This window comes from Notothenia coriiceps, unplaced genomic scaffold (assembly GCF_000735185.1).
Source record: "Notothenia coriiceps isolate Sejong01 unplaced genomic scaffold, NC01 NC01_scaffold00008959, whole genome shotgun sequence".
In the NCBI taxonomy this organism is placed as follows: domain Eukaryota; kingdom Metazoa; phylum Chordata; class Actinopteri; order Perciformes; family Nototheniidae; genus Notothenia; species Notothenia coriiceps.
Genome location: NW_011341660.1, coordinates 83,237 through 109,792, shown reverse-complemented (window position 1 = coordinate 109,792; position 26,556 = coordinate 83,237). Strand labels below are relative to the sequence as shown.

The window sequence follows — 26,556 nt, the reverse complement described above, 5'->3', positions numbered from 1 at the left end:
TGAACAACACTACGATACATCACAAAGTATACCATGGTGTATATTAAAATGATAATAATGAATCAAATGATAATATGTTTTCACTTTGCAATAGATGATATTTGATTGTTTGATTATTGACTTACTATATATCAATGGATCAATGCACCCCCTGTTATTGTGCTACATTCTTTACACTATCATACTTAAGCATTATGTATAAAATCAACACAAACAGAATCATTGTCCAGGGACGACTGTTCACCGACACTCTGTAGTCTGATGAAGATAAGTTATTGAAACCTGACCTTGGTTAAATAAGTGGGCATTTGTTCAGTGTGCAATTTATACATTTTTGTTTGACATTTTACCTCAGATCCATATTGGAGTGTGAGAAGCTTGTGAAGGAAACCTACCAAAAGAGCGGTCTTGTTTACCGAGAGAGCAGCTCTGAGGATGAGGGCGGCGGGGGGGGCCTGTTGCCCTCTGAAGTCATTGAGATAGACGATGACGAAGACGATGACGTCATTGATGTTGGCTGTTGTAAGTCCTTCTACTTTAATAGCGATTGAATTGCTACTACAGGAGGAAAACAATCAGGTTATTAAATATCATCTGTCCTTTATAATGTTTCAGTGGTTCCTCCAAAGAAACCCGGCACTCCTTGCACAGATCCACTGGTAAGAACAACACAACGTTTCATTTCTTTGATCCCTTTTTACACTTCATGCTCAATGTCTGTTGTGGGCTGTCTGATTCATGTGTTAACATATTTATTTTGTGGCTCCAAAAGAAAAAAGCCTTTCTGGATGTGGCTATTTTAAATCTTAATCATTTAGAAAACTTTGTCAACTTATTTTTAACAAACACTGCAGTTTCTTTAACATATATGCTCCTTTTCCAGTTCGTATTGTATTTTGTGCCTCGACTGTGACATGTTTACATGCTTTAATGTTCAAAAAATACCTTTCTTTTTCCTCTTACTGCCTGTACTGCAGCACATCTTTCCCACCCTCTGTCTTTAACACCAAAATGTTAAAATATGCTCCCTTCCGGTTTTTACCAACTGTCTCTCGCCCTTTTGTGTGGCCCAAAAAATACCTTAAAAAATTAAATTATTCAAAAGCTTATTGCTGATGTTCTTGGGCAACTGCCATTAAATGTTGCCATGCAAAAGAGTATTTAGTCAGCCACCAATTGTGCAAGTTATCCCACTTAAAAAGATTAGAGAGGCCTATAATTTTCATCCTAGGTACACTTCAACTATGAGAGACCGAATGGGGGGAAAGAATCCAGGAAATCACATTGTAGGATTTTTAATGAATTAATTGGTAAATTCCTCTGTAAAATAAGTATTTGGTCACCTACAAACAAACAAGATTTCTGGCTCTCACAGACCTGTAACTTCTTCTTTAAGAGCCTCCTCTGTCCTCCACTTGTTAACTGTATTAATGGCACTTGTNTATATATATATATATATATATATATATATATATATATATATCTCAGAAAATTAGAATATTGTGATAAAGTTCTTTATTTTCTGTAATGCAATTAAAAAAACAAATTTTTTTAATTGCATTACAGAAAATAAAGAACTTTATCACAATATTCTAATTTTCTGAGATATATATATATATATATATATATATATATATATATATATAAATAAAATTCATGGTATTTATTTTTAGCACTTTTTTCCAAGTGCTCTAAGCGCTTTACATTACATATATTAAAACATGTAATACATTGAGTACTGTGGACAATACCCACAGGAGCAATTTAGGGTGAATTGTCTTGCCCCGCAGTTTGTTAAAGATGCATACACGTCTGCAGTTAAGATGTAAAGATCCATACCAAAAGTTACATTTCCATAATGAATAACTTTGAATTATGCAACTCTCCTAAGCACAGCAGATAGATGTGCCTATAGACCCACGAGGCATCCCTCATACCTGTAATCTCCCAATGGCAACCAGACAGTAGCGACTCCCCTGAGTGTTGTCCGAGTCATCGTCAGCTAGGGAAACTCCTAAAACATGCAAAAAAATATATTAGCATGGAACACAAGGAATAACTTATACAAATGATTTTCAAGCATCACTTTACAGGTCCCAGCAATATTATGAAGTACATGAAGTGACTGGTTTTACCTGAAGGAGGCCAGGACTTGATGTACCCTGTACAGTGGACCACTACATACTGGGGCTCCCCTTCCTTGGCTGTAGCCAAACCATTCCTGAGGTGATGGAATAAATGATCAAATACACATCAAATTCAATCAGTCCTGTTACTATGACATATGTATACATTAGGCTTAGTGCATCTCATTGCTTCCTGGCAATGGGGGTTGCTTATATTCTGCACAGTTATCACAATTAAATAAACAAAAAAAAAACTGTTTAGTTTTGGTCACCTGTTTCTATTCCTCAGGAAGTTCAGTCTGTTCATGGACAACGGTTCCACAGGATAAGAGCCACACCTGCAAATACACACAGGCCGACACACAGTTATGTATCTACACACACACATTGATAGAAATAATGAAATGGATAATTAACAGAATCACACCTCATTCTGCAGATGAATGATCGTCGGGCTCCCATACTCATTCTGGCGGACGACGGCTGGCCTTCCTTCTTCACTGTTCCTGTCTTCAAGTCCAACATCCGCCCTATAAAAGCAAAGAGGAGACAAAATGGACTCAATTTTGGGAGTAATGTTGTGACCATGCAACAACTTTTTTTATAATGACAAACACTTTTGAGATGAATAGTGTATCGTTGTACCTGTGTTGTTATTCTCTGCAGTAGAGAGCTGCTCTCTGAGCTTCTCTGTGTCGTCAGGGTGCAGCTGGTCGTACAGGGAGGACCCCAGCCACTCAGACTGAGCATGGTTGAGGACAGGTGTCAGGGAGTCAGAGACGTAAACAATGCGGCCGGTCTCACATGACACCACGAACAGGAAGCCGTCGGCTGCCTCCAGGATGAGGTGCTTCAGTTCCTGTAGAAAGATGGCAGGCCAGTCATAAGTAAGAATTTAAAGTGATAGTATTTCATTTTTTGTGATTAACCCACTTTTAGAACCCCCAAATCCCTATATATATATAAATATATATAAACTAGGGCTGCACCGAATGAGAAATTCTTGGCCGAAACCGATACCGAAAATAGGAAACAGTTGGCCGAAAACCGAATGCCGAAAGGCCGAAAATGATTAATAGAAATAAATATATATATATAATGTATACATTTTTTACCAATGTTGTTCAGCTACCTGATTATGGAAAAAGACATGATTATGGCAAAACTTAACTTAAATAATAATCACTATTATGGGTCCATAAAACATTTATTCAGCACTTTTGAATGCATACAGTACATTAATTCCAAGTCAAGTGCATTTTCTTTTCTCTGTAGGATAACTACAACAAAGTGCATTCAGAACAAAGCCAAGGTGCTTTAAAACTGCATAAACATCTAGGCCTTCTAGACTGTAACAGCCAGGCCTTCAACAACAACAAATGCACCTATAAGTGCATGCATACAAATGTGCACACTGGATAAATCCACATGAATGTAACTATTTACAAATGAAATTACAATTGAATTTCAAGAATCTGTAAATAAGGCTGTCTGTCCTCATAAGCAAAGTNCTGTACCTAATTACCTTAACACTAGAACCGCCAGAGGTTTTTGTTAGGGGTGCACCGAATGGGAAATTCTTGGCCGAAACCGATACCGAAAATAGGAAACAGTTGGCCGAAAACCGAAAGCCGAAAGGCCGAAAATTATTAATTGAAATATATATATATATAATGTATACATTGTTTACCAATGTTGTTCAGCTACCTGATTATGGAAAAAGACATGATTATGGCTTAACTTAACTTAACTTAACTTAACTTAACTTAACTTCACTATTATGGGTCCATAAAACATTTATTCAGCATTTTCTTTTCTCTGTAGGATAACTACAACAAAGTGCATTCAGAACAAAGCCAAGGTGTTTTAAAACTGCATAAACATCTAGGCCTTCTAGACTGTAACAGCCAGGCCTTCAACAACAACAAATGCACCTATAAGTGCATGCATACAAATGTGCACACTGGATAAATCCACATGAATGTAACTATTTACAAATGAAATTACAATTGAATTTCAAGAATCTGTAAATAAGGCTGTCTGTCCTCATAAGCAAAGTGGTAAACATTGTATAAAGATACATAAAGTGAAAACTGGATACAAAATCCACAATCAATTACAAATTAAATTACAATTTCAAGAATCTGCAAATAAGGTGGTCTGTCCTCATGAGCAATGTAAACAACATTGTATCATTTAGATACCGAAAGTACAATATATTGAACACTGTGCTGCTGTCATTTCCCCCTAATGATAACCTGAGATGGTGAATTATAACTCACAATGAAAATTGTTCAGGAAAGTGGGTATAGAGTAGACATGTAGAACTAGATAAGCTTATGATAAGCCAGCCTTGTCTACTTATTAAGGAAAAGTGGGAGGTTCTTTTTAATGAACATTAGCTTCTCTGCTTTATCAGCCATAAATCTGCTCCTCTTCTCATCAAGCACATGAGAGGCAGCGCTGAACAGTCTCTCGCTGTCAGTGCTTGTGATTTGATCTTACTCCGCATATTTGTCCGGGTGTTTTGATTTCAAGTGGTGGAGTAATCCCGAAGTGGTGAAAGTCTTTGCAGTTACACCCCCTCGAGAAATGTCAGCTGAACACGTTTTACAAATCGCAATCCGCGCCTCTTTCTCTGATATTTTTAAATATCTCCAAGCGCCAGACATGTTGGCTGTGAGCCAGCCGCGAGCATGGTCGCGCGCCGTGCTTGTCGCCGCGTTTTGATTACGTCATCACAACAACACATTAGCTTACTAAGCTAACCCCTGTTAAGCTAACCCTGTTCTCTGACATTCGGTGATATTTTTTCGGTGTTCGAATTATCGGCCTTTTTAACCATTTTCGGCCGATAATTTTCGGCGGCCGAATATTCGGTGCATCCCTAATATAAACGCCTCCAGCTGCTTTACAAACAACTTTTTAACTACTGTCCAGTTTCTCTCTCCTGCATGCCACACACAAACAGAGAAATGCACATGTATTAACAAGATGGTCTGGCAGCAATCTAACAAAACTGAGGAGTTAAACTTGTTCAAAATATGTAATTTAAAAAAAGAAGTATAATTAACCAGATTAACCACTTTATTCAGATTATAAGGATATTTGTTTTGAGGATGTATTTGTTATTCGTTTTGCACTACAGGTTAAATGCTAAACTGCATTTTGTTGTCTCAATACCTGTACGCAATGAAGATACAATTAAATCTAATCTAACCGTATCTATGAACCATGGGCACTGTCATTGCTGTTTACACTGTGGACCTGGAGAGGGGTGTATGTGTGCCACCTCTATGATAGTGACACCAGTTACTTCTATGCACTTTTCAGCAAGGAGCCTCACCAGGAGAGTGTAGAGCCCAGGAGGCTCACTTACAGTAAATTACAGTCATTGTGTATTCATTAAGTTCCTTTTTGAGCGATGTACATGTTGACCAAGAGCCCAGAGGAAAGACTGGTGAATACGTTGAAATGATTCACAGCAAATGTTGTTTACACTAGTAAGGTCAATGTGCTACTTTAACTGCTTTTTCACTTGATTTCAATTGAGCTCACAGAGGTTTTGTGTAAACAACAGTGGGACTTTGAGACCTTTGTATTAAATGACTGCCTCGTCTAAAATTGCTCCACAATCTGAACATGCCTTCAGCAAGTTTAAAGATCCCCGCATGAGAATTCAATCAAACCCAATTTAGTAGACTTTCTTCTCAATATCTATATTTCCCTGCCTCGGTCAGTTGCTCTTACCTGGTCAGTGAGAAAGGAAGGTTTGTACGATCCATCCGAGTTGGTGTTGCCACTTCCTCTCAGAGACTTCATATGAGACACGGCCATTCGGAGGATGGTTAGTTTGTCTGGTTTCCGTGCTAGTGCACTGCAGGTGGGCACCATGTCTGACAATTCAGTGATGTAAGCAGTCATCTTGTTCCTCCGCCGCCTCTCAATCTCACTGTGGTTCTCCCTGAAGAGGAGAGGAGACGAGGGAGGAAGGAGGAGGTACAGAGGATAGGAGGGATTGAGATGGGGGAAACAGATGGGCAGGTGGACAACATGGAGTAGAGTTTAGAGCAAATGCTGCGATGCAAGTATGCCAATCAAAGAAGTGGAGGGAAAGAGAGAAGGTGAGAGAAATAATGGACGCAAAAAACTATAAAATAATTTATGTAAAGAAATGATAGTGAGACAGCAAGAGAGACTGGTTTGAAAAGCCAGTTGGTCTGACAAAAGAGAGCAAGTGCAGAAAGAGAAAGACCATTTAGAAGTCCTGAGAGAGGGAGAAAGGAGACAGAAGGGACAGTTGCTCAAGGGGAAAGGATTACCAAAGTGAAAAAGGTCCTTGAGTCACACACAGCTTAGCAGTTAGTTACGCATAAAACAGTGTTGGCCTGACAGACACAGCCAGATGCTTTGGGCAAAAAAGCAAAGCATTCTGACGGGCACCAAAACAGATGCAAAGAGCAGCAAAAAATACCATTCATTTTGTGCTGTCTAAATGATAATATGGGGTCCCGACAGGACAGGACTTATTTGTGCATTCAATATTGATGTGGATACAAGCAGGAGAAGGAGCCTTCCAAAGTAGCACAGCCATACCTGGCTTGTTTTTCCTTATCTGCAAAACTCTGATGCTCTTCAAAAAACATGGAAATGAAACCAACCCACTAAAACACAGGCCCGAAAAATAACAAAATAAAAATAAGTGCAAGGGTTTAACAACTATTGGAAAGGAGAGGGAGAGCGGCACTGGGGAAACTGTTGTATCAATAATGTTGTTCCTTTACACCCACCCCCCCTACCTGGCAAAACGCTCTTTGTCATTTCCGCCTCCTGATTCATCGTCACACCTAACAAACAAAAAAGAGAAAACGTTTCTTACTATCGAAACAGCCCAAACAATCCCAACACTTGATCTATCACTTCTTCTTTTTTATAATGACAGGAAAACAGAGAGAAGTGTACCTGAACAATTTGTTTCCATCATCATCATCATCGTCATCAAAGTCTGGCCTGTAATAAGGAGAAGAGGGATACATCAGTAGTTTCACATAAATATTCTCACAAGAACTTTGACCAAGAGTACAAATAAAACTAAACCAGTCAGCAAGTTCTCACACAATACTGACATATTAGCAGCGGTGTGTCCTTTCTTAAGGGAAACAACAAATACCACTGTCAAAATGATCCAATAGAAGAACAATTCCTGCATTAAAATCCTTACTTAAGTAGAAATATGTATGTCTTATCCTTAAAATGTACTTAAAGTATAAAAAGTAAAAGTCCTTATTATACAGTTAAATGTGCCCCGTCAGTGTTTTACGATTTAAGACTACGTTATATTACTTTAAAAAAATAAATGACATTCTCTACTGTTAGGTAGTTTCATCCACATCAATGCATTATATGTTATATATCCCATGAAAACCCTGTTTCCCTCAAGTGAAATTAGTTCATATAACAGCCCTTTTTTGAGCTTTGTGACGATGCTTCTTCTAGAAGATCCATAAGGGTTTTAAAGCAAATATTAACTTTTTAGTTTTTTAGTTTATTTGTAAAATAATGTTCAATCCTTTGTATTTTTGCTGGACAGGAAGGGCACAATTGTAATCTGAAAGCAAATAGCAACGACAACATTTTTTACTCTGATATGTAGCAAAGAAAAAATATAAAAAGGGAAAAACTCAAGAAAAGGAAAAGTACCTCAAATTAGTAATCGATTACAGCACTTGAGAACATATATTTAGGTTATTTCCACTACTTTACATCAACACACTGTTAACGCTACCACACAAACACTTACGCAGCTCTTCTTTTGTTGGTCCCTTTTGGTACAACAGCCCCGCCACTTCCTTGGGTCCCACTTGCCCCCATACCCAGATTAGGGTCTGGCAACTCTATTTATAACACAGAGGCACAGAAAGACGAAATGTAGCAGGGTTGACAGGTGATTTCCTACTGAGCCTCAAGCATTCAAAAAGGAAACTAAACGTATACACATAAAAGCCAAGTTAGGATAAACGAACACAACTGACAATGGGTTTATTTCACAACCTGTGTATTCATCAGCATTAAGTTAGCTTCACATCAACTATTATACTTTGAGTGTGAATGTTGTAGAGAGCTCACACAGCCACGACACTAAGCTAACGTCAAGGCTACATGCAGAAATCAATCATGTGAGCCACATTACCTAAAAACAGAAACCAAGCTAGCAAACCACAGCTAACTTAGATTGGGGTTAATCTCATTGAGCCATTCAACATATCACAGCAGAGCTGTTTTTAACAGTCAAGTCGCTAATGTACCAGGTTAGCATGCTAACACTTATGCAATAACCAGCTAGCCTTGCTGTGGCATTAGCTTAGCTACTAAGCTAACTTAGCCGATGCTGTCACGCTATCTTTAGGAAAGTCTCCTCTTTAGCTATAAACGTCCATAACCGGTGTAAACAGATGCACATGAACATGAATACGTCACTTAATAGTCGCTGTGACTTTTATTGCACTTTACCTTGGTTTGAAGAGGACATGTCCGTTTCGAATAACATAAACAAACAACTTCGGCTGCGGAAAAAAAAAATCGTCCAAACCCCCGCCCCTCCCCCTTGCTAGCAGGGTAGAGGCTAACAAGTGCCTCACAGATTTCCTCACGTATGCGCCTTTATTTTAAGATATAAACGCCCAAAACGACGACTATATCTATTCCGGGGAGACCCGAGGGTATTTACAACAGAAGCGAAAATAACAGTTTATGTCCTCTTTACTGTTTTCTCCCGGTTTAGGTTTAAACCCCCATATCTGTTCAAGATGGCGTTTCAGTCTGTTAGAGTAGTAGCTGTGTGCTCTGTTTTCTTTTCTCGGAGATCGAGCCAGATACACATGACGTGAACTGTTGGGAAATCCATGTTAAGCGCCGCCCCGCCGGGAGGGACACGCAGGTCTGTAAAGTTAAAGCACCCCTGTTTACAGAGGTGCGAGCACATGTGAGTGTTTGGCAGTGGTGGGAGAAGTACTAACAGGTATTTTACTTTAAAAAGAAACAATACCACCATGAGAAAATGCCCCACAACAACAAAAAGCCGCGCCTTAACAATCTTACTTACGCAACTTAAGCAATCCCAAAGTGCTACAGGAGGCCTAATAGAAACAAACAAAACAAAAGACACAACACTTTAATCAAAGGCTTTATTTAAAAGCAAGGTTATTAGGCCTTTCTTAAAGGCTTCAGTGGTCTGTGGAGTCCTCAGGTGGTCTGGGAGGAAATTCCACAGGTGAGGACCAGCTGCACAGAAAGCCCGATCCCCCATTGTGCGGAGTTTGGTCCTGGGGGGGGGGTACTTTCTCACCCTCATCAAGATCCTAGCACTGTTCTGTATGTATTGGAGCTTCTGAAGGCTCCCACTAGGAGTCCCGATGAGAAGAGCGTTGCAGTAGACTAGCCTTGAGGAAACGAAGGCATGGACCAGTTGTTCAGCATCTGACAGGGAGATTGTGGGACGGAGTTTTGCAATGTTCCTGAGGTGGTAGAAGGAGGTTTTGTACAGGTGTTTGATGTGGGTGTCAAAGGTCAGATGTCGGTCAAATCTTACACCCAGGTTGGTAACTGATGCAGAAAGGGGTATGTTTTGTCCAGAAAAGGTAATGTGGGTCATGGGGGATGACTGGACCTGGTTTGGTGTGCCAACTAAAATAGCCTGTTTTGGAGCTATTAAGCTGCAGGAAGTTTTGTTGCATCCAAGCCTTTATCTCCTCAAGGCAGGAGTTAAAGGATGCTGATGGGAAGGGTGATGGGATAGGGTATGTCTTTATATATAGCTGCGTGTCATCAGCGTAGCAATGGAATGATATGCCATGCTGGATGATGACACGACCAAGGGGCAGAGTGTAAAGGGTGAACAGTGGGCCCGAGGACCGACCCTTGAGGGACACCACAGGTGTCAGGGTGTGTCTGGGACCTCGCACCTCCCAAGGAGACGCACTCTGTTCTTCCAGACAGGTAGGACTGGAACCAGCTCAGGGCGGAGTCAGAGAGTCCGATGGTGTATTGGAGGCGCTGAAGGAGGATGTTATGGTCAACAGTGTCGAATGCTGCAGTCAGATCCAGGAGGATGGGGAACCAGTGTCAGCCGCCATCAGCAGGTCGTTTGTGACCCTGACCAGAACTGTTTCAGTGCTGTGGGTAGAACGGAAACCGGACTGGAATTTCTCAAAGAGTCCGTTTAGTTGGAGATGGTCCTGAAGCTGGGCGGCAACTACTTTTTCCAGCACCTCGGCTAGAAATGGGAGGTTGGAGATGGGCCTGTAGTTGGCGAGGAAATCTGGGTCTAGGGTGGGTTTTTTGAGAAGGGGTCTGATGACGGCAGTTTTAAGATCCTTAAGGGAGCTGTTGATGACGTCGGTGATCATGAAATGTTCAATGTTTAGGGTGTTAGCAGACATGATGCACACATACAAGGGCTTTCGCTGTGATTCATGATTTTTGTTTTTATTATTAATAACAATACTTAGGCATCATTAAACAAACAAAATACAAAATAAGGAAAGAATAACACTGTAATTGGGACACAGCTGCCTCTGTATCCCTGGAGACGAGAGGTTTCTGGTTGGTCGGGGTTAGTAAAAAAGAATGTGGCGGTGGAATGAGGGTGAGTTTAAAAGAAAGGACATTTATGAAGAAGAGGAGTGGGCAATGGATGAGACAGCGGAGGATATGCTAGACTCAGAGTTGGATCTATGATGTGGAGACAGGAAAGAAAACTAGAGGACATGAAGACAAGAGAGAGAGCTTCTTATACATTACGGATAAGGCACTTGCCGTACAGCCACATGTAAAGCATAACAATCAAACTGCAACACTCATTTATTGAATCCATCACAATTCTCAAACACTTAACTGCTAAAAATAGTTTTTAATGTAATTTACCTCCTTAACATCAAATAACAGTACCTGTAAAACCGGTTTCATACACACAATCATACCTAAAATCATTCATTTAGATCAACAATTAAAACTCTAACCCAGGTTCACAAACATAACCCATGCTACAAGGCAGTGAATCGAAGAAACCTGGCCCGTATTTGTAAAAACTAGAAATGGCTTATCTGTCCGATTTCATTAGATTTATTAAAACTCCTGAATTTCAGCCCACCTCATCCATCTTCAGCGGGTGGCAGCATCGGCGTGATTCAAAACTAGACTGGATTGAACAGCTTCAAACCAGAGGGATACAAAATATTCAGCTTCCTCAAAACTAGCAGGAAGCTGTGATTTATATTGCAGTGTTAAGAATGATAACATTTGCAGGTTAGATATCAATTGTAGAAAGGGAATTGCAAATAAAGAGCTATGCTGGATTAAGAATACAGAACAGAAATTAGAAACAAGAAAGCACATTTCTTGATGTTTATCTACAAAACTGACGCCAAATGTACTCTTTAAAACGTACTAGGCAGTTTTAATGGCAGAGGCCGCATTGGAGAGCAGAGGCACGGCAGTGCTACTGCAAGTTATTACAGTATTTAAAAAAATGTGTGCAAAGACTTTGCAATAGCGGAAAACACTTACGTAATTGCATAGACAGAAAATTAGGGAAGGAAATGCCCTATTGTCTCACTTTCATTCTCTTTTCTTCTTTTATTAAAAAACAGAAGAGGTGAAAGAAATAAAGCAAAGCGTGATTAAAGGAGAAAGCTTTTTAAAAATGGCATTTTAACAGCCATTAGCTGGCTCTAAGGCACATAGAACAAGGAAAGCTAAAGTAGAAGCAGCATCACCCCCCTCCTCTGTCAGTTTTCTCCCCTGTCTCTTTGAAATGGTGACAACACACACTGACAGCTATACATTTTCAATAGTGACAAAGCAAATAAAGCCATGCCACTTAATGTAGTGTATATCATGGGCTGGATCTCCGTGTCGTCTAAATGTACGAATGAACGTGTGATTGTTTTTGTGTTGTCAACTTTCCTCTGGATATCTGCTGTTGTTGGTTTTAAGGGAATGACTGGCCCCCCAATCTTCTCTCTCTCTCTTTCCATCCCTCCCTCTGGCTCCCCTACTGAGGGATATGAGTCCATCTCACATTCCTTCTTCCTGACACTTGTTTGCTTTCACTCTATCTTGCTGTGGTTGTTGTTGTGGACTGTGTGACCATTCTGCACCGGCCCGTTCTTCCTCATGTCCTTTTTAGCCTGCTCTTCCTCCTCTTCTGATTCATCCGTTTCATCTTTGTCACTCCTTTCATCGTCCACTTTTTCCTGGAAAAAGAAAGAAAAAAGGGGGAAGAATATGTAATTAATCCAATGCTCAAACTGTACTGGAGCTCTGGCCAGTGTCAGACAAACTCAAACCATCCAGTCGCATTTATTTAAATGTAAGTGTGTGTGTGTGTGTGTGTGTGTGTGTGTGTGTGTGTGTGTGTGTGTGTGTGTGTGTGTGTGTGTGTGTGTGTGTGTGTGTGTGTGTGTGTGTGTGTGTGTGCGCATCTGGTTGTGCTCAAGATATTTTGTCCCTTTTGTTCTTGTTTATATAAAAAACCAAAGGACAGATACTATGTTATCAATGTCTCCATTGTTAAGTTTGTTTGGAAACAAATGAATTGTGTGTCCTGTGATGTTGGTAGCTCTGAGGAAAACAGAAAGAGATACGACCACGGGATCTAAAATAATATTTCTTGGAAACACTAAAGGGGAACCTATCCATTTTCATTAAGCATGTTGTGCCTTTTATAAAGGGTCTGCATGTATGTATCTGATTAATTGCATCAACGTCACTTGTGTTAGCATCGGTTTGTTTTGAAGACTTAAGGTTTGATAATGAACACATGCTGGTGTGGACCTCAGGCACTCTCCAGTTAACAACTAATTGTACCTTCAAACCGCAGATCTTTATGATCATCGATATAAAAAGATACACTTACACCACTACAGACTTTCAAATGAAATGAAATCTCAAAATGACAATCGTAACATTAAAATGTGAAAGAAGTACAACTAGAGAGTGCAATGCTTTAACTGTGAGCTCATATCCTCTCTGTGATAACACTTCATCTATAACTGCACCTTGTTTCACAGCTTACACTTGAAATACATCTTCAGCACATTTTAGGTGTCAAGTCTTTACACTAAGATTCTTTTTCCCGTTTCTCTATATTTAACAACTTTCGCTTACACTGACTATTCCAGCTTAATTTAACTCTTAACTTCTCAACCACTGTGAGCACTTTCACCTCCCTCAGAGCTTACACTAAAACTTCAATATCTTAGAGGATCTTTATTTCAACTTCAAAACGGTTTGTTGTTTAAAATGTTTTACCTGGAGACCTTTAGTGAGCTGAACTTGATATAAGACAAACTTTTGTTTGTCTTATATCTTTATTTACGGAGATGTAAGTTTCAGATATTTTTGGATGTTACATCGTTGCTTTATGTTTCTTTGTTGGCTTACATTGTGGGTGAGGAAGCGGATTGCCATGCGTATGATGAGCACCGCCCAGAAGATATGAAGACACTGCAGAACCATCAGAAGTCCGTTGAAAAAGTAGTAGCCGAAGAAGGGTTCATACATGGTCACTGGGTAAATCCACGTACAGTAAATAATCCTGCAGAAGACAGAGTAGGAATAGATTGCTTAAATAACATACATATTTAAATTAGGATAACACATAGAAACAAATGTTTGAAACGTGTGAGTGTACCAGAAAGGGAAGATGACCAGTCGACTGATAATGAAGACTGCAGCAAATACGATGAAGATGTAGTTACAAGCATTTCGCCACCCAGCATAGTTGAACATCTTTGCAGACTGTCAAGAGGGATAAAGGAAAGGTTGAGCAATGTAAATGGCAGATGTTACCCCGATTCAACTTGATCAAGGTAACATGACAAGACAAAGTGAAGTTTCCTCCACAGGGTGGCAGTGTTTTCCATTCGGCGACTCGTGTGGACAAGTCTTCAAAAAATGAATGTTAACAATCTAAACTGCTTTTCTTTTTGATAGGGACAAATGTCACTCCCACAACTATGATGAGGTGATTATTCACATGTAAACCAAACCACTATGAATGCATGAGCATCTATGATATATAATAGAAATACATTTACCTCAAGGAAATAATCAGAGGAGTCGTGAACCAGCATGATGAGAGTTCCAGCACGGATATAGTTAACACACCAGGAGAAGCTGATGAGGAGGATTGTCGCCACATGGTGAACGATCTGCTCCTTGAAGTCCTACAGAGACGGGAGAAATGGTTGTTAAATAGAGAAAAGAAAGAGGCTTTCAGCCGCTTTCATCTTTTACTTTGTTGTGTTTTTTGTTAATTTGGCAAATTTCATTCACTCATTTGTGTGTGGGGCGTTGTGGGAGGGAAACAAAATGAAAATCATTTAAGAGGCGCTGCATTGTAAACACAATATTATCATATATGTTATATTTATACTGTATGATATTCAATTTCCTCAATATTCAATCAATATTAGTACATCACAACACCCCAAACTGGAAGTATATATATTTTAGTTTGCATGATTTTTTTGTTGGTTTGAAGTGGTAAATCCTGCTTAAGGATTCTAGGTTAGAATAATGTGTTGAAGAAACACATTGTTCTTCTTTTGCAAGATTTCCCCACCGCTGCGCTCAGCTGATCGCAGCTGAGCAAAGTCCAAACAATTACACACACACACACACACACACACACACACACACACACACACACACACACACACACACACACACGTGTAACAACGGTCTAATGTCCTGCCAACAGTCCATGCTAGATGTCAAACTGATCAGATAGTAAGAAAAGACTTTGAGTTCCTCTCTTTTCCACTTATCTTAATGTCATAAACGTCTAAAAGTGCAATACTACGTTTATGAGAACAGTTATTTGCTAAGTACTATCATCAAAATATAGTACCTAAAAATAATTAAATGTACTTTTTCATACATATTACTGCACTTCTGTTCATAATGCATTCATTGATTAATCACTTTATTGTTGCAGCTGGTAAAAGAGAAGCTGTTTTACTACTGGAAGGCTTAACTTGTAATACTATATCATAATTCAATTACTTTTCTATATTTTCTATTAATAACCTAAATGGGTCTAAATGTTTACAGACAAATGTGGGGTAAAAAGTACAATATGACCCTTTGAGATGAAGTGGAGCAGAATGAATGAGTTGCATAAAATGGAAATATAAGTACCTCAAAGTTGTACTTAAGTACAGTACTTGAGTTAATGCAGTTATATGCATTCTAGCACTGGAACTACGGAGGAGAAGATATACATGACTTACTTTGCGTTTGACATCAGAAGCCACACTGACGAGCAGAGAGCCGTAGAAACCCAGCTCAATCATGTAGTACCAATACTGAGAGGGTAGAAGAGTCTGTAGGAGAGGAAACAGAGCACATTCAATCAATCAATCAATCAATCAATCAATCAATCAATCAATCAATGTTTATTTATATAGCCCAATATCATAAATGTTACATTTGTCTCAGTGGTCTTCACAGTTTGTGTAGAATATCAGTATGACAATACGACACCCTCTGTCCTTAGACCCTCACATCGTACAAGGAAAAACTTCCAGAGAAAACCCACAGTTTAAAGGGGAACATGGGAGAAACCTCAGGGAGAGCAACAGAGGAGGGATCCCTCTCCCAGGACGGACAGACGTGCAATAGATGCCGTGTGTAAATTGAAAAGATAATACATTTACAACATAGGTAGTCCAAATGTTTGGAAATGCATATTGGGAAAGAAGCTGCAACTAACCACTATCATCACTTTTAATAACTTATCTTATTATGATTATTCTCTTGATCTTTCACTTATTAGTTCAGTCTACAAAAATGTCAGAAATTAGCTGAAAATGTCTATAACAAGTTCTTAAAGCCCAGGTAAGATTGCTTGTATTGTGGGACAAAGGCTCAAATATATATTAATGATCATAGAAGGCAAAGACAAATACTAATCATGTCAGCTCTATCTGGAGCTCTGTATTTTTTCAGTACATCCCAGCAGTCAAAAATAATAATTTAAAGTTATATAATTAATCAAAATGCTGTTTTCGGTTTTTTAAATATGGAGATTTCCAGCTTTACTCTGTTTGATATAATATTTAACTGGATATCTTTGAGCTTCAGACTGACAAAACAAGACATTTAAAGAGCCTTTATTCAGAGAAACTGGGATGGACATTTCTCCCTTTTTTATTGGACCAAACGTCTAGATCTAAAAAATAATCTGCAAATGTATAGATAAATACAGTAGTTGCAGCCCGACGTTGCACCTGACAGACTTGTAGTTTATAGATGTGTGATGTCTCCCAAAAGCCAACAGTCATATATAAAATACATTTGATTGGGTAGATATAGTATTCTTTGAAGCAGACTATTTGATATCTTATTTAATGCCTTTTATTTGCAGACAGACACTGGTGTACATTCAGTGTATCCATCCCAAAAACTTACCAGCACAGGAAAGCCTTGCCACATCTCCTTCAGGTCATACAGCCAGGGTTTCTGGAGGGAGAGAAGCCATGAGAATGAGACAGCATGCCCGGCAGGTGTATTTATAATAACTGACTCAGCATGGCCATAAGTGAAGCCCTCTGACAGTGCAAAAGGAGAAGTTATCACAGCAAAAAGACGGACTACCATGGAAACTGTCATGTAACACTGGCAGAGCAGTCGACAAATGATCGTGTGAACATGAGGAAATGAGAGGAAGAGGAGGGGTCAGGGTTAACATGGTGGTACTCACATCGATGAGGGCGGCCAGGCCAGCAATGAAAGCAAGAAGGTAAAAGGTAAATCTCCAACTGCAAGAGAACACACACACATACAGACACACCTTCTACTCAGTCAATGGTGAAAAGACACAAGACACATTTTCTACCAGCAGACACAAAAACACATCACAAACACACAGTGGCAACCGCACAAGAGTGCCAGCTGGAAAGAAATGCTGGGCTGAATGAACAGCCAGGAAAAATCTGGTGAACTGCACTGAGAATGTCAAATCAGGACACACACATACACACCATACATACTACATACACATACACACCGTACACACACACTGAGCCAAACACGTGCTGACAGACAGTATCCCCCTACAGCGAGACAGAGCAGCTCTCATACAGGTGTAAAGAGGGGATTTCAAAGAGGACACACAGCAGCAGAGACAAACAGACAGAGAAAAACATGAACCGAGAAGTGAACATAGAGACGTTCGGAGTGAGTGAGTTACACCAGTCTGGAGACATAAGGGGGAACAACAGGAAGCCTGTTGTGTGCACACAAACAACAGATTGATTCAGAAGAGAAATGTTGTAACACGCACAGGGATAGACACACTATAACCGGGAAGCAACATGCAGTCACATGCACGGCTGCACATAAGCATCATATGCAGAAGATAAATCTTCTGGAATATCACCTTTCATGCTCTCATCATACAGCAGAGGCATACACACACCAGTCTAATTCCTGTTCTTGCAGAGTTGATTGAAAGTTCACCAAAATTATAAAAACTCGAATTGAATTTGCTGCTCTGATGATTATATTGTTTTATCTCTCAGGCTACATCCATTCAAGCATTAGTGTTCAATTCTGATATTTTCTTTCTTGTTGAAATCATAATCTAACAGGATTCTTGTTATATTTTGTACTTTAAATGATTGTTAAAATATTTTTCTACATGTTAAAGTGCTCAGGCACTTCTGCTGTTTCCCCCCCAAAAATTGTGGAACCATTTCCTTTGTTCAAGGGAAAACTGCTCACAAAGAGGACTGTGTCTTCTTGTACTTCTGGTGAAACGATCCTTTAAGTCACATTTAAAAAGTTGTATGGATCTGTCGACACACACGAACGATGACAATGAAGCTAATGTTGACGACACTACAAATGAGTTATGCAACACATCTAGGACAGTGTACATGCATATTACTAAACGTCCATGTGTCAATCCTAGTGATGCTATCTGCTGCTGTTAATGGCACTCCTAAAGATAAGATAAAGTGTCATATGTTGCCACGGGGTGAATCCTGCCAGCTAATGCTACCTAAGTTCAGTAGCCTTGTTTTATCAGCTAATGATACTGTTGGTTTAACTCTGCCTATACTCACACATCAAAATAACCAACAGTGTTGACACGGCCCCCTGTTGCAGAGACCCTGTGCTAATGAGTGAAGAGTGGGGGGGGGGCTACAGGCATGCTACCATCTGAGTGGCATTGTAATGTGCATGTTAAAAATAGAGGGCTACTTTTGCCCTTGGAAATGTGCTCATATAGTCAGAGGAACGCAAGGGTAGGCAGCTGTTTCAACCTGCTCCCTAGCTCTACAGACACGTGTGCACTAAGTGCTGCACGGAGGACATATTTGTGAAGGCCAACCCACAAGTAAGCAGCACCCTGATTATCTTGAAAGGGAGCCAATGGGATTTTTCTATTGGATTTTGGATTATGGAAGGAAATAAGCTCTGTGGCACACACATTTGAATGATATATGGTTTATTCTGAAAAATAATATATTTACAAATAAACACTTCTTCGAATTTTTACATTTCTCATTTAGCCACTTGTTAAGTATTTTGTATCATTGTGTGTGTGTGTGTGTGTGTGTGTGTGTGTGTGTGTGTGTGTGTGTGTGTGATTACCTGGCTTCTCGAAACCTTTTGAGCAAACTGGGTCTGTCCTGGTTCCTTCGTCTCCTGAACCACCTCTGCACTTGTCTTTCTGAAAAGCTGGTCTGCTTGCAAAGACTTGCTATTGCCGTCTGAAAACAGCACAAAGGCCTTAATTAAGTATTTAATGTTCTAAAAACCCACACAGCATTTCTAAGTGTGTACAGGTGAGTGCAAACATGTACCTGTTTGGGGTTTTTGGTAATGTTACAATAGTAGGACTCCAGTGTGGGGTTGTGAGGGACTTGGAGCCGCACTGTCTCTTTCACCCCGAGCAGAGAAGCTAGAGGTGTAGCCACCGTTCTGCAATCACAAGAAGGTTGTCAAGAATTAGGATTAAAAAGGAGATGAAATGAAGAGAAAGACAGGTATCAACATGGAACAACAAACTGAAATTTGAGCTGATTGCAGAGTCAGATGGATGTTTATCTGCAGTATTTCATCATTTTGGCGCTGGTTAAGTGCTGTTCTAGTTTTAAGAGGTTGGACTCTGACAAAGCTGGCATGCCCAGCTGCCGAGCAACAGCCGACGCAACACGACCCGGCACGAGGGAACAGAGCGGCAGGCACGATTTATTTACAAAATAAAACATTTAAAAGATGTTGCAATGTGGGAGTATTGCACTCATACGATTAGCAACATTGAGTTTGTAAGAAATGTTTGAGATCGACTTGTATATTGTAGAAATACATATTGTTATGAAATGTTGAATGATATTTTACATCCAGCTAATTTTTGTTAATGAAGATGTCTTTATTTGAGTATGAAATAACCAAAGGGCAGAGAAAGAAGGAGCAGGAGGCAGCAATCAAGAGAAGAAAGAAAAAGTAGACTGGACAGAAAATGATGTGAAAATATAGAAGCAACTGTTTGAGTTAATAACCCAAAAAGTAGATGAGGCTCACAGATATCCAGTAATGCAGTGTGAAAAACGTACTGACCTTTCAAAGATCTGGCGGATAATGAGGAATACAAGGGCGATGGGTATTGCCACCCACAAGTCTTGGGTTTTTGCGTAGACTCTTCCATCCCGATCCTCCAGGTCAGCCCAGCCCAGGCCCTTTGGAAACCACAGCTGCTCCTGCCAGAACCAGTCGCTCAGCCCCGACAGCATCCTGCAACACAGGCGGAAACACAAGCAGTTAGCAACAACTCTACAGGCTTATTAGGCTGTACAGCTAAAGGCCCCAAAACCATAGATACACATGTTCAAGAGGTAGAGACCACACCCTAAAAAATATGGCACCACCTTAAATCTAATCAATAGGGGCTTGCTTTAGGGGCTTTATGTTTTAGGCAGCAGCGAGACAGGCCTGGCTGTGTAAAGGGGAAGTCTGTAGTGTAGGGGAAGACATCTGCCATTGTGAATGTTTGCTCCCATGTAATTAGAAGAATTAGATGATGGCACCAGAATTTCCCTCTCATTGGAAGCCTTCCTGTAGGTTTTTTTTCCTAATGCATATAACACAGAGCTCAAGCTGCATTCAGGGAACTCAGTTCAGGAGGCTCACGTCAGGGAGGAGAAATCAGACCAACAACTGAACTTGGTGCTTTCAACACCGGCGCTTTCCTAAAGAGATGACAGCAGCTGCGAGACTTTTAATTGTATTCAAATAGTTCAGAGATGAATGTTTCTGCTGCTGAGTTCAGGGAGTGGCAGAGAACGAGAGTAAAAGAGAACTAGCATCTGAGGGATGTGAGTCACAGTCCATCCATGTGTGCTGAGCAGCGGGGACGCCCCCACACACTCCATCTCTGGAGTCCCCTAGCAGATCTACACTAACTCCCCTCCCACCCGCTGTTAGAGCCTGAGCCCTGTAACCACTTCACTTCCACTCCCATCCCCGCCCTGCTGCTCCCAGCCAGTAATCAAGGGTTCCTAAAGCCATGTGGTATGCTCCCCCTCCCTCCATCATCTTTAAAATATGCTGCTGAAATAAGACTCGGATGTAAAGAACTCTGGCTCTTGACTTGGAGGGAGGGGAGCGGTATGGTTAAACAACTTTGACAAGGACTTTTAAACAAAGATTAGATTAATGAACATTAAATAAGATTAACAAAACGAATACACTTTACTTTGAGTTAACTACACGGATTATTTTACAGAGTTATTTTCCCTTTTAACTATAGGACTTTATGGCTGCAATATTATTCATTACCCAATTTAAACTGTTATCTACGGAAGAGGATTAGGGCCACATAATTTTTTTTTTGGGAGGATTTGAAAAAAGAAGGTTTTTTTTTTCTAATCTCAGAATTCTGACTTTAATCTCAGAATTCTGACTTTTTTCTCCCAAAACTATTTTTTTTGTTTTGTTCTGAGGAAAAAGTCAGAATTCTGAGATTAAAGTCAGAATTCTGAGATTAAAGTCAGAATTCTGAAAACATATTTTTTTCAAATCCCCCCAATTTTTTTTTTATGTGGCCGATTAAGAGGATTAGCTCTTCCGTAGTTATCCTACAACATTGTACAAAAATTAAAATTGCAAAAAGTGGCCATTTAAATGTCCGGGATCTGACCAACAGTCCAAACCCCCAAAGTATCCAGTTTGATATGAAGGAATCTAATTAAATAAACATTTAATAAAACACTGATCAACAGTAGGCCTATAAGTGGCCTTTTTGCTTTGAAAGTATCTTAAACAATGAGTTGATTTATTTTGACTGAACTGTTCTTTGGTGGTCGATAGACTAAACACTGAATCATCGAGTTGCAAAATGTTAAATGCTGTTGAAACATACACAGATGAACGTGCTAGATTATATGTAAGAGTCTAACAGTAAAAAAAAAGAAAAAGAAAGATATTGTAGATAACCAGCCATTTTTCTCAAATGTCTTATATTTATATAAATTGCTCATTAGCTCTGTAAAAAGACTACAGCTTTTGGGTTTGGATAATCTATTGCTGCTCTGACAATGTCCATGAGACAGTGTCATGCTTGAGTCTGTTGCTTATTTTCCACATCATGTCATGTTAGTCATGGCCCCCGTTTCCTGTTGCAACAGCACGGCTGGCCGAGCACTGGGCTCTTCTCCCTCTCTCTCTCTCTCTTTCTCTCTCACTCTCTCTCCCCCCTCAACTCAGGTGGTGGTGGATGCAAAGGGTGACATATTTTTCCCAATTATTTTTGCCAACTCTTCCACTTCAGTAGCATTACATCTGGCTTTTCCTGGAGTGTCCTGCCACATCTTGTGAGCTCAGTTGAACAGCTTGTGAACATCCAGAGGTACCAGTGTAATGTAATCTGACCAAAATCAGATAATTGATTGATGAGCTTCTGAGCAGCAGAAAAGATGGTTCAAAGGGCAGGAGGACTGAGTTAAGTAGACAGGTAAAGTGCTTTGAATTATCTGTGCTATAGACGTATGTTAATAATAACCTAATTAAAAACAAATTAGGTAATCAAACTCCGAATTCACAAATTCAGTCACCAAAAGGCAATACTTCCAAGTAAACCAGGACAATTTCTTTATCATTTTGAACGCTGCCGTGAGGATTTGTGAGTATATTTCAGGGTTTCTACTTGAGATCATCCAGTGATTTCAACATGTTAACGCTCTTTTTCCCCCCACAGCTTTCGTAACAATGCATTCCATTGGCCCACAGGATCATATGACCAGCCTCTGACCATTTTAAAGGTCCAATCAAATTAAAGGATGCCTCTGGCAGGGGAGGGGGAAAGGAAGTACTGTCTCATCTGTCTTCCTCAATATGAGTTTATATGAAAATGATTTTGTCATTTAGTAAAAAAAACATCTAACGTAAGGCTGGAAGAGCAAAGCTCCATGTGTTACTGACATGTTTCTCCTCAGCTCTGCCTGAAGCCTTCATAGACTCATAATCCAGTTTTTAAAAAATGGGAGCAAGCCTCTGAGTAAAACCTAAACAGACCAGTAGGAACCTGGTACAGAGTCTGGGAATATTTAGAGAATGTAAACATGCTGCCACCATGCCAAGAGAGCCAATCCCATTCACTTTACTTGGATGAAGAACTTCTTATGGAGTCTACCAGTCCCACAATACTCTGTTTATCATTATGATAGAAGACTAAGTCGAAAAGATGAACATTAGCCACACGAAAGTAGCAGTGAGTCACTCATGACATGCCATCTATTTGTGCATCTCTACCCATTTACTCATATCCACCCATTCTTAAAGTAATTCACTAGAAGCTGACTCGTTCAAACCAAAACGTTTAAAGGAGACAGAACGCTTACACAGCAAAACATGGGAGCTAAGGGCTGAGTTGTCTGTATCTCAATTATAAGGGTCTGATAAGTCAGAGACAAAACAGCACAGACTTTCAATTTATCTTTAAAATAAACTTTGATTCTATTTTGTGATGAATATTTAAAGCTAAACTAGCTAGACACCAGGAGATAACAAGCAAAAATAAATAATGTCGGGATTGTTTCATTTTTAAATATTAAAGATTTTTGGTCTGCAGGAGTTCAGATAATGTTGAAATGATTATCAAAACAAATTCTGGCAATTAAATAGAATTACACAAACTTAAAACATAACTGTTAAAATTATACCTTTTCCAAACGTTCAGGACTTTGTACAGACTCTGACATAAGAGCTGAAACAATGAGTCAAGCAATCAATTTACAAAACTTAATTTAGCTAATAGTGATTTTTTTCTGTCATATGCAATAGTAACCAAATATATTTGGATATGGACAGTTGGCCTGTAGGAGATTTTAAAATAGATGTATTTTAGTATTTAATGGATCAAATTATTCATTGAGAATATAAATGGCAAACTAATCCATATTAGTAATCATTATTTGCAGCTTAGAGAAAAAAATGCTTGACGGTAACACCGGATGTGGTGTATTTCAGCTCTCAAGGGCACTGTCGCATGCTAAACTGACAAATGCCACTTCCTTTCTATTTGAGCTAAAAACGGAATAGCTCCTCTTCTATGTAATTCACGTGTGTGTGTGACCACAAACTGCAGTTTACAGGTAATAGATTGATAATAGGTATGATAAGGTCTAGATGTACTTTGTTGTCTCTGAGGGGATGTTGTTCTTGAGCCAAAGTACTACCCACAGCTGCATTTAACTTAACAATTCACAGCCAAAAGCACAGTACTAAAAGTATATCAACTCCCTCTACTGACATGCTTTGTGTCTTATGGTCAAACATGGAGTTTGCAAATCACAATACTGACAAGAATCTGACATTTTGAATGCACACATTGTTGGATTAAGTGTCAGTTCAGGAGGCTGCATGCTCTTTGCCAATGGTCGATCAGCTGTAACTCAAGTCATGCTGTTGTCATTTTGAAGGGTGACTCAGACAAATCCTTCACATTTTAGACATTTTCTCTGGATCTTGTTTGACTGAACACAGTACAGTCAGTGTCATTTTTAATAGAGTACACAATCCTGGGGTTACACAAACACAGAGATTGCAGAAAATGATGTACTGTAAAATCATCCCAAGGGCAGATAGCCAGTCTGTGGTGATCTGTTTCATCGCTGTTATTCATTCGTCTGTTTCGTAGATAGAGATCACAAGAAAGTCTTCAATACCTTTGACACTTATCTGTGACCCTCATGAATTATTAATGAGGAAATTCAATCAGTCAGCAGACAGGCCTTTTCAGGAGGTGTGAGGTAATATTGTCATGTTGATTCTGACTGCAGTCGGGTCAATTACACCTTTTGAGTAAGTACAGCTACCTTGCCGAGAGCCATTCGATGGCCCCTGGGTATATGTTAAGCTATTCTCTCTGTTGAGTTAAAGCTCTAAATGGTAATGATTCCTACCTTCACCTGACTTACTGATTAGTCAGCGAACAGAGCTCAGAGTAGAAGTTGTAATCATTGACAGATTATAGTTCAGTTGAAGTTATTTTCTACCTAGGTTAGGGAGAGATAAACCAAAAAGTTAAGCACACAAGACCATTTATTTCTCTCTAGAATGACAGGGTTTTATGGGGCTAACCTAACGTTTGACCTGGATGAAGAGCAATAAGAGGGTTTCTCTTCGTAATGAATTATTCAAGTTGTCTTTAAATTGGCAGCCACAGAGAGTAAGTGAGTCTTTTGCAGTCTGGGGAACAATAACTTTCATAATGAATTCATGTAATGATTATCTATTGGATTGATTTGACTGTCTATGAAATTGACCCCTAACCTTATCCAAAATATAATATTGACTGCAACCAGTGCAGAAACCTCTTATTTGAGAGGCTGGTACCATCAAATGCTCAAATCCTTAATAAATACATTATAATTCATGGATGATCAAACTTGTTGTTTCCTTGTTGTTTCAGCTCTTCTGTCAGTCATTCGTGGGACTTCAACCAATGATAAACATGTTTGACCTGGATGCAAAACTCAATAACACATGCTCACATATTGCCTATTACCATCTCATACATTTGAATACATTTGAGTGCATAATGGTTTAGGCAAATGGCATCTGGCTGCCATCGAAACAACAATTTTCCCATCTGGCTATATTAGCCCTATGCACCATTTTTTAAAATTATTCACACTGTTTTTTCCCTTATAAATACCTGAGATATGCAATACCACAAGCAAATACTACTCTACTAAAGTGTCTGTTCACTAAAGTTGTTCTGGTTGGACACTGAAATGCTCTGTTTCTAGCTATTTATCTATCTATCTATCATAAGGCTGAATTTATAGCTACCCTAACTTAATTGATTATAGCATGGTGCTCTTGTTAGCATAAATTAAGCTAGGATATAGTGAAAGCTAAGTGAATACCATAATAGGGATAGCAGGACATGAGGGTCTCCAAACTGGAGGAAAAAAATCGCTGTAACTATTATGTAAACAAAAAAGTGTCCTTTAAAGTAAGATAACCTACACGTGGTTACACCCTGTATAGGCTATGTATGCCTGTAATTCATTGTATTGTATCTGTAGCATGTAGTTACAGTGATAATGGGACATCATCTGCTGCTAGTTAGCAAACTTAAAAGCGACCCACCTCAGTCTGGGCCATGCGCCAGACTCCCCCCATGTCTTCATATTATACAACAAACGTAATTAACTTAGGCTACCATCATATAGTTGCAGCTATACAACACAATGAATACGTTTTTGCCATAAAAAAACAACCATAGAGGTTTGTTTGTTATGTTTAATTAATCAACTACATGAATGCGTAATGACGTGGGTAAGGATGCGCAGCGTCACATTAACGAATAATAGAGTCTATCATTACTTTCCCACATGAAAGTGAAACGGTACTTACTTTGGTGTTTTCCCCCGTAGTGAAGCGTGAAACAGGGCTCACAATTAAGAAAAAAGTAGTGTATTTTTCCACGAAGTCGTCAGGGTCCCACCCAGCTAGCTAGCTAGAAACCTAACGGTCCTGAGAGTGAGCCCAGCCCGCTGCTTGTGCTCCGCAGAAAGGCGCAGTTTGTGTCCAACTTTACTACCCGGACAGATTTTTACATCTTTCCATGGCGTACAAAGTTGTTCCTTTTAAACAAAACACTGACTACGGTTACAACTAGAAAAAGTGTCTACAGATGGGACGATGAGTGAGATGCTGCTTTAAAAAACTGCGACCCGATATTTTTCTGCCAGGCTGTTTTTCTCTCGTCGTGACCCAGCTCTTTGTCCCGTGCTGGTCTCCGGTAGTCGGCAGGGTCTGCGTGGGAGTGTGGCCGGGCAGAGGTGGAGGACGGGCCGGCACGAGAGGAGCGGAGTGAGAGGAGCAGACGGAGGGAGGAGTGAGTGAG

At 39.7% G+C, this 26,556-nt stretch overlaps 3 protein-coding genes across 4 annotated transcripts in view; 1 reads left to right on the top strand and 2 right to left on the bottom strand.

Moving 5' to 3' along the window:
* The window catches only part of LOC104944902 (aryl hydrocarbon receptor nuclear translocator-like), a 13,378-nt gene extending 4,408 nt beyond the window's left edge, over positions 1 to 8,970 (bottom strand). Inside the window, exons 1-10 of one of the 2 annotated variants that reach the window (XM_010770507.1) lie at positions 8,637 to 8,970; positions 7,927 to 8,020; positions 7,089 to 7,136; positions 6,926 to 6,973; positions 5,877 to 6,090; positions 2,772 to 2,985; positions 2,554 to 2,656; positions 2,399 to 2,464; positions 2,136 to 2,221; positions 1,918 to 2,014 (exon numbers count right to left, since the gene is read on the bottom strand). In XM_010770507.1, the coding sequence (XP_010768809.1) occupies positions 1,932 to 2,014; positions 2,136 to 2,221; positions 2,399 to 2,464; positions 2,554 to 2,656; positions 2,772 to 2,985; positions 5,877 to 6,090; positions 6,926 to 6,973; positions 7,089 to 7,136; positions 7,927 to 8,020; positions 8,637 to 8,673 (993 nt within the window). In that variant the 5' untranslated portion in view covers positions 8,674 to 8,970 and the 3' untranslated portion in view covers positions 1,918 to 1,931. The remainder of the gene's footprint in view (positions 1 to 1,917; positions 2,015 to 2,135; positions 2,222 to 2,398; positions 2,465 to 2,553; positions 2,657 to 2,771; positions 2,986 to 5,876; positions 6,091 to 6,925; positions 6,974 to 7,088; positions 7,137 to 7,926; positions 8,021 to 8,636) is intronic. The other variant, XM_010770509.1, reaches the window with a different exon arrangement.
* LOC104944918 (histone-lysine N-methyltransferase SETDB1-B-like) overlaps positions 1 to 9,959 on the top strand; it is an 11,474-nt gene extending 1,515 nt beyond the window's left edge. Inside the window, exons 3-5 of the mRNA XM_010770523.1 lie at positions 356 to 522; positions 616 to 659; positions 9,888 to 9,959. Of these exons, the coding sequence (XP_010768825.1) occupies positions 356 to 522; positions 616 to 659; positions 9,888 to 9,959 (283 nt within the window). The remainder of the gene's footprint in view (positions 1 to 355; positions 523 to 615; positions 660 to 9,887) is intronic.
* LOC104944903 (ceramide synthase 2-like) lies at positions 9,297 to 26,556 on the bottom strand. The gene is made up of 11 exons (XM_010770510.1): positions 26,064 to 26,556; positions 19,761 to 19,934; positions 19,004 to 19,121; positions 18,792 to 18,910; positions 16,894 to 16,951; positions 16,602 to 16,652; positions 15,422 to 15,514; positions 14,225 to 14,353; positions 13,819 to 13,925; positions 13,569 to 13,722; positions 9,297 to 12,379 (listed from the first exon to the last, which is right to left on the bottom strand). The coding sequence occupies exons 2-11, from the start codon at positions 19,931 to 19,933 to the stop codon at positions 12,233 to 12,235; spliced, it is 1,149 nt and encodes a 382-aa protein (XP_010768812.1). The 5' UTR covers position 19,934; positions 26,064 to 26,556; the 3' UTR covers positions 9,297 to 12,232.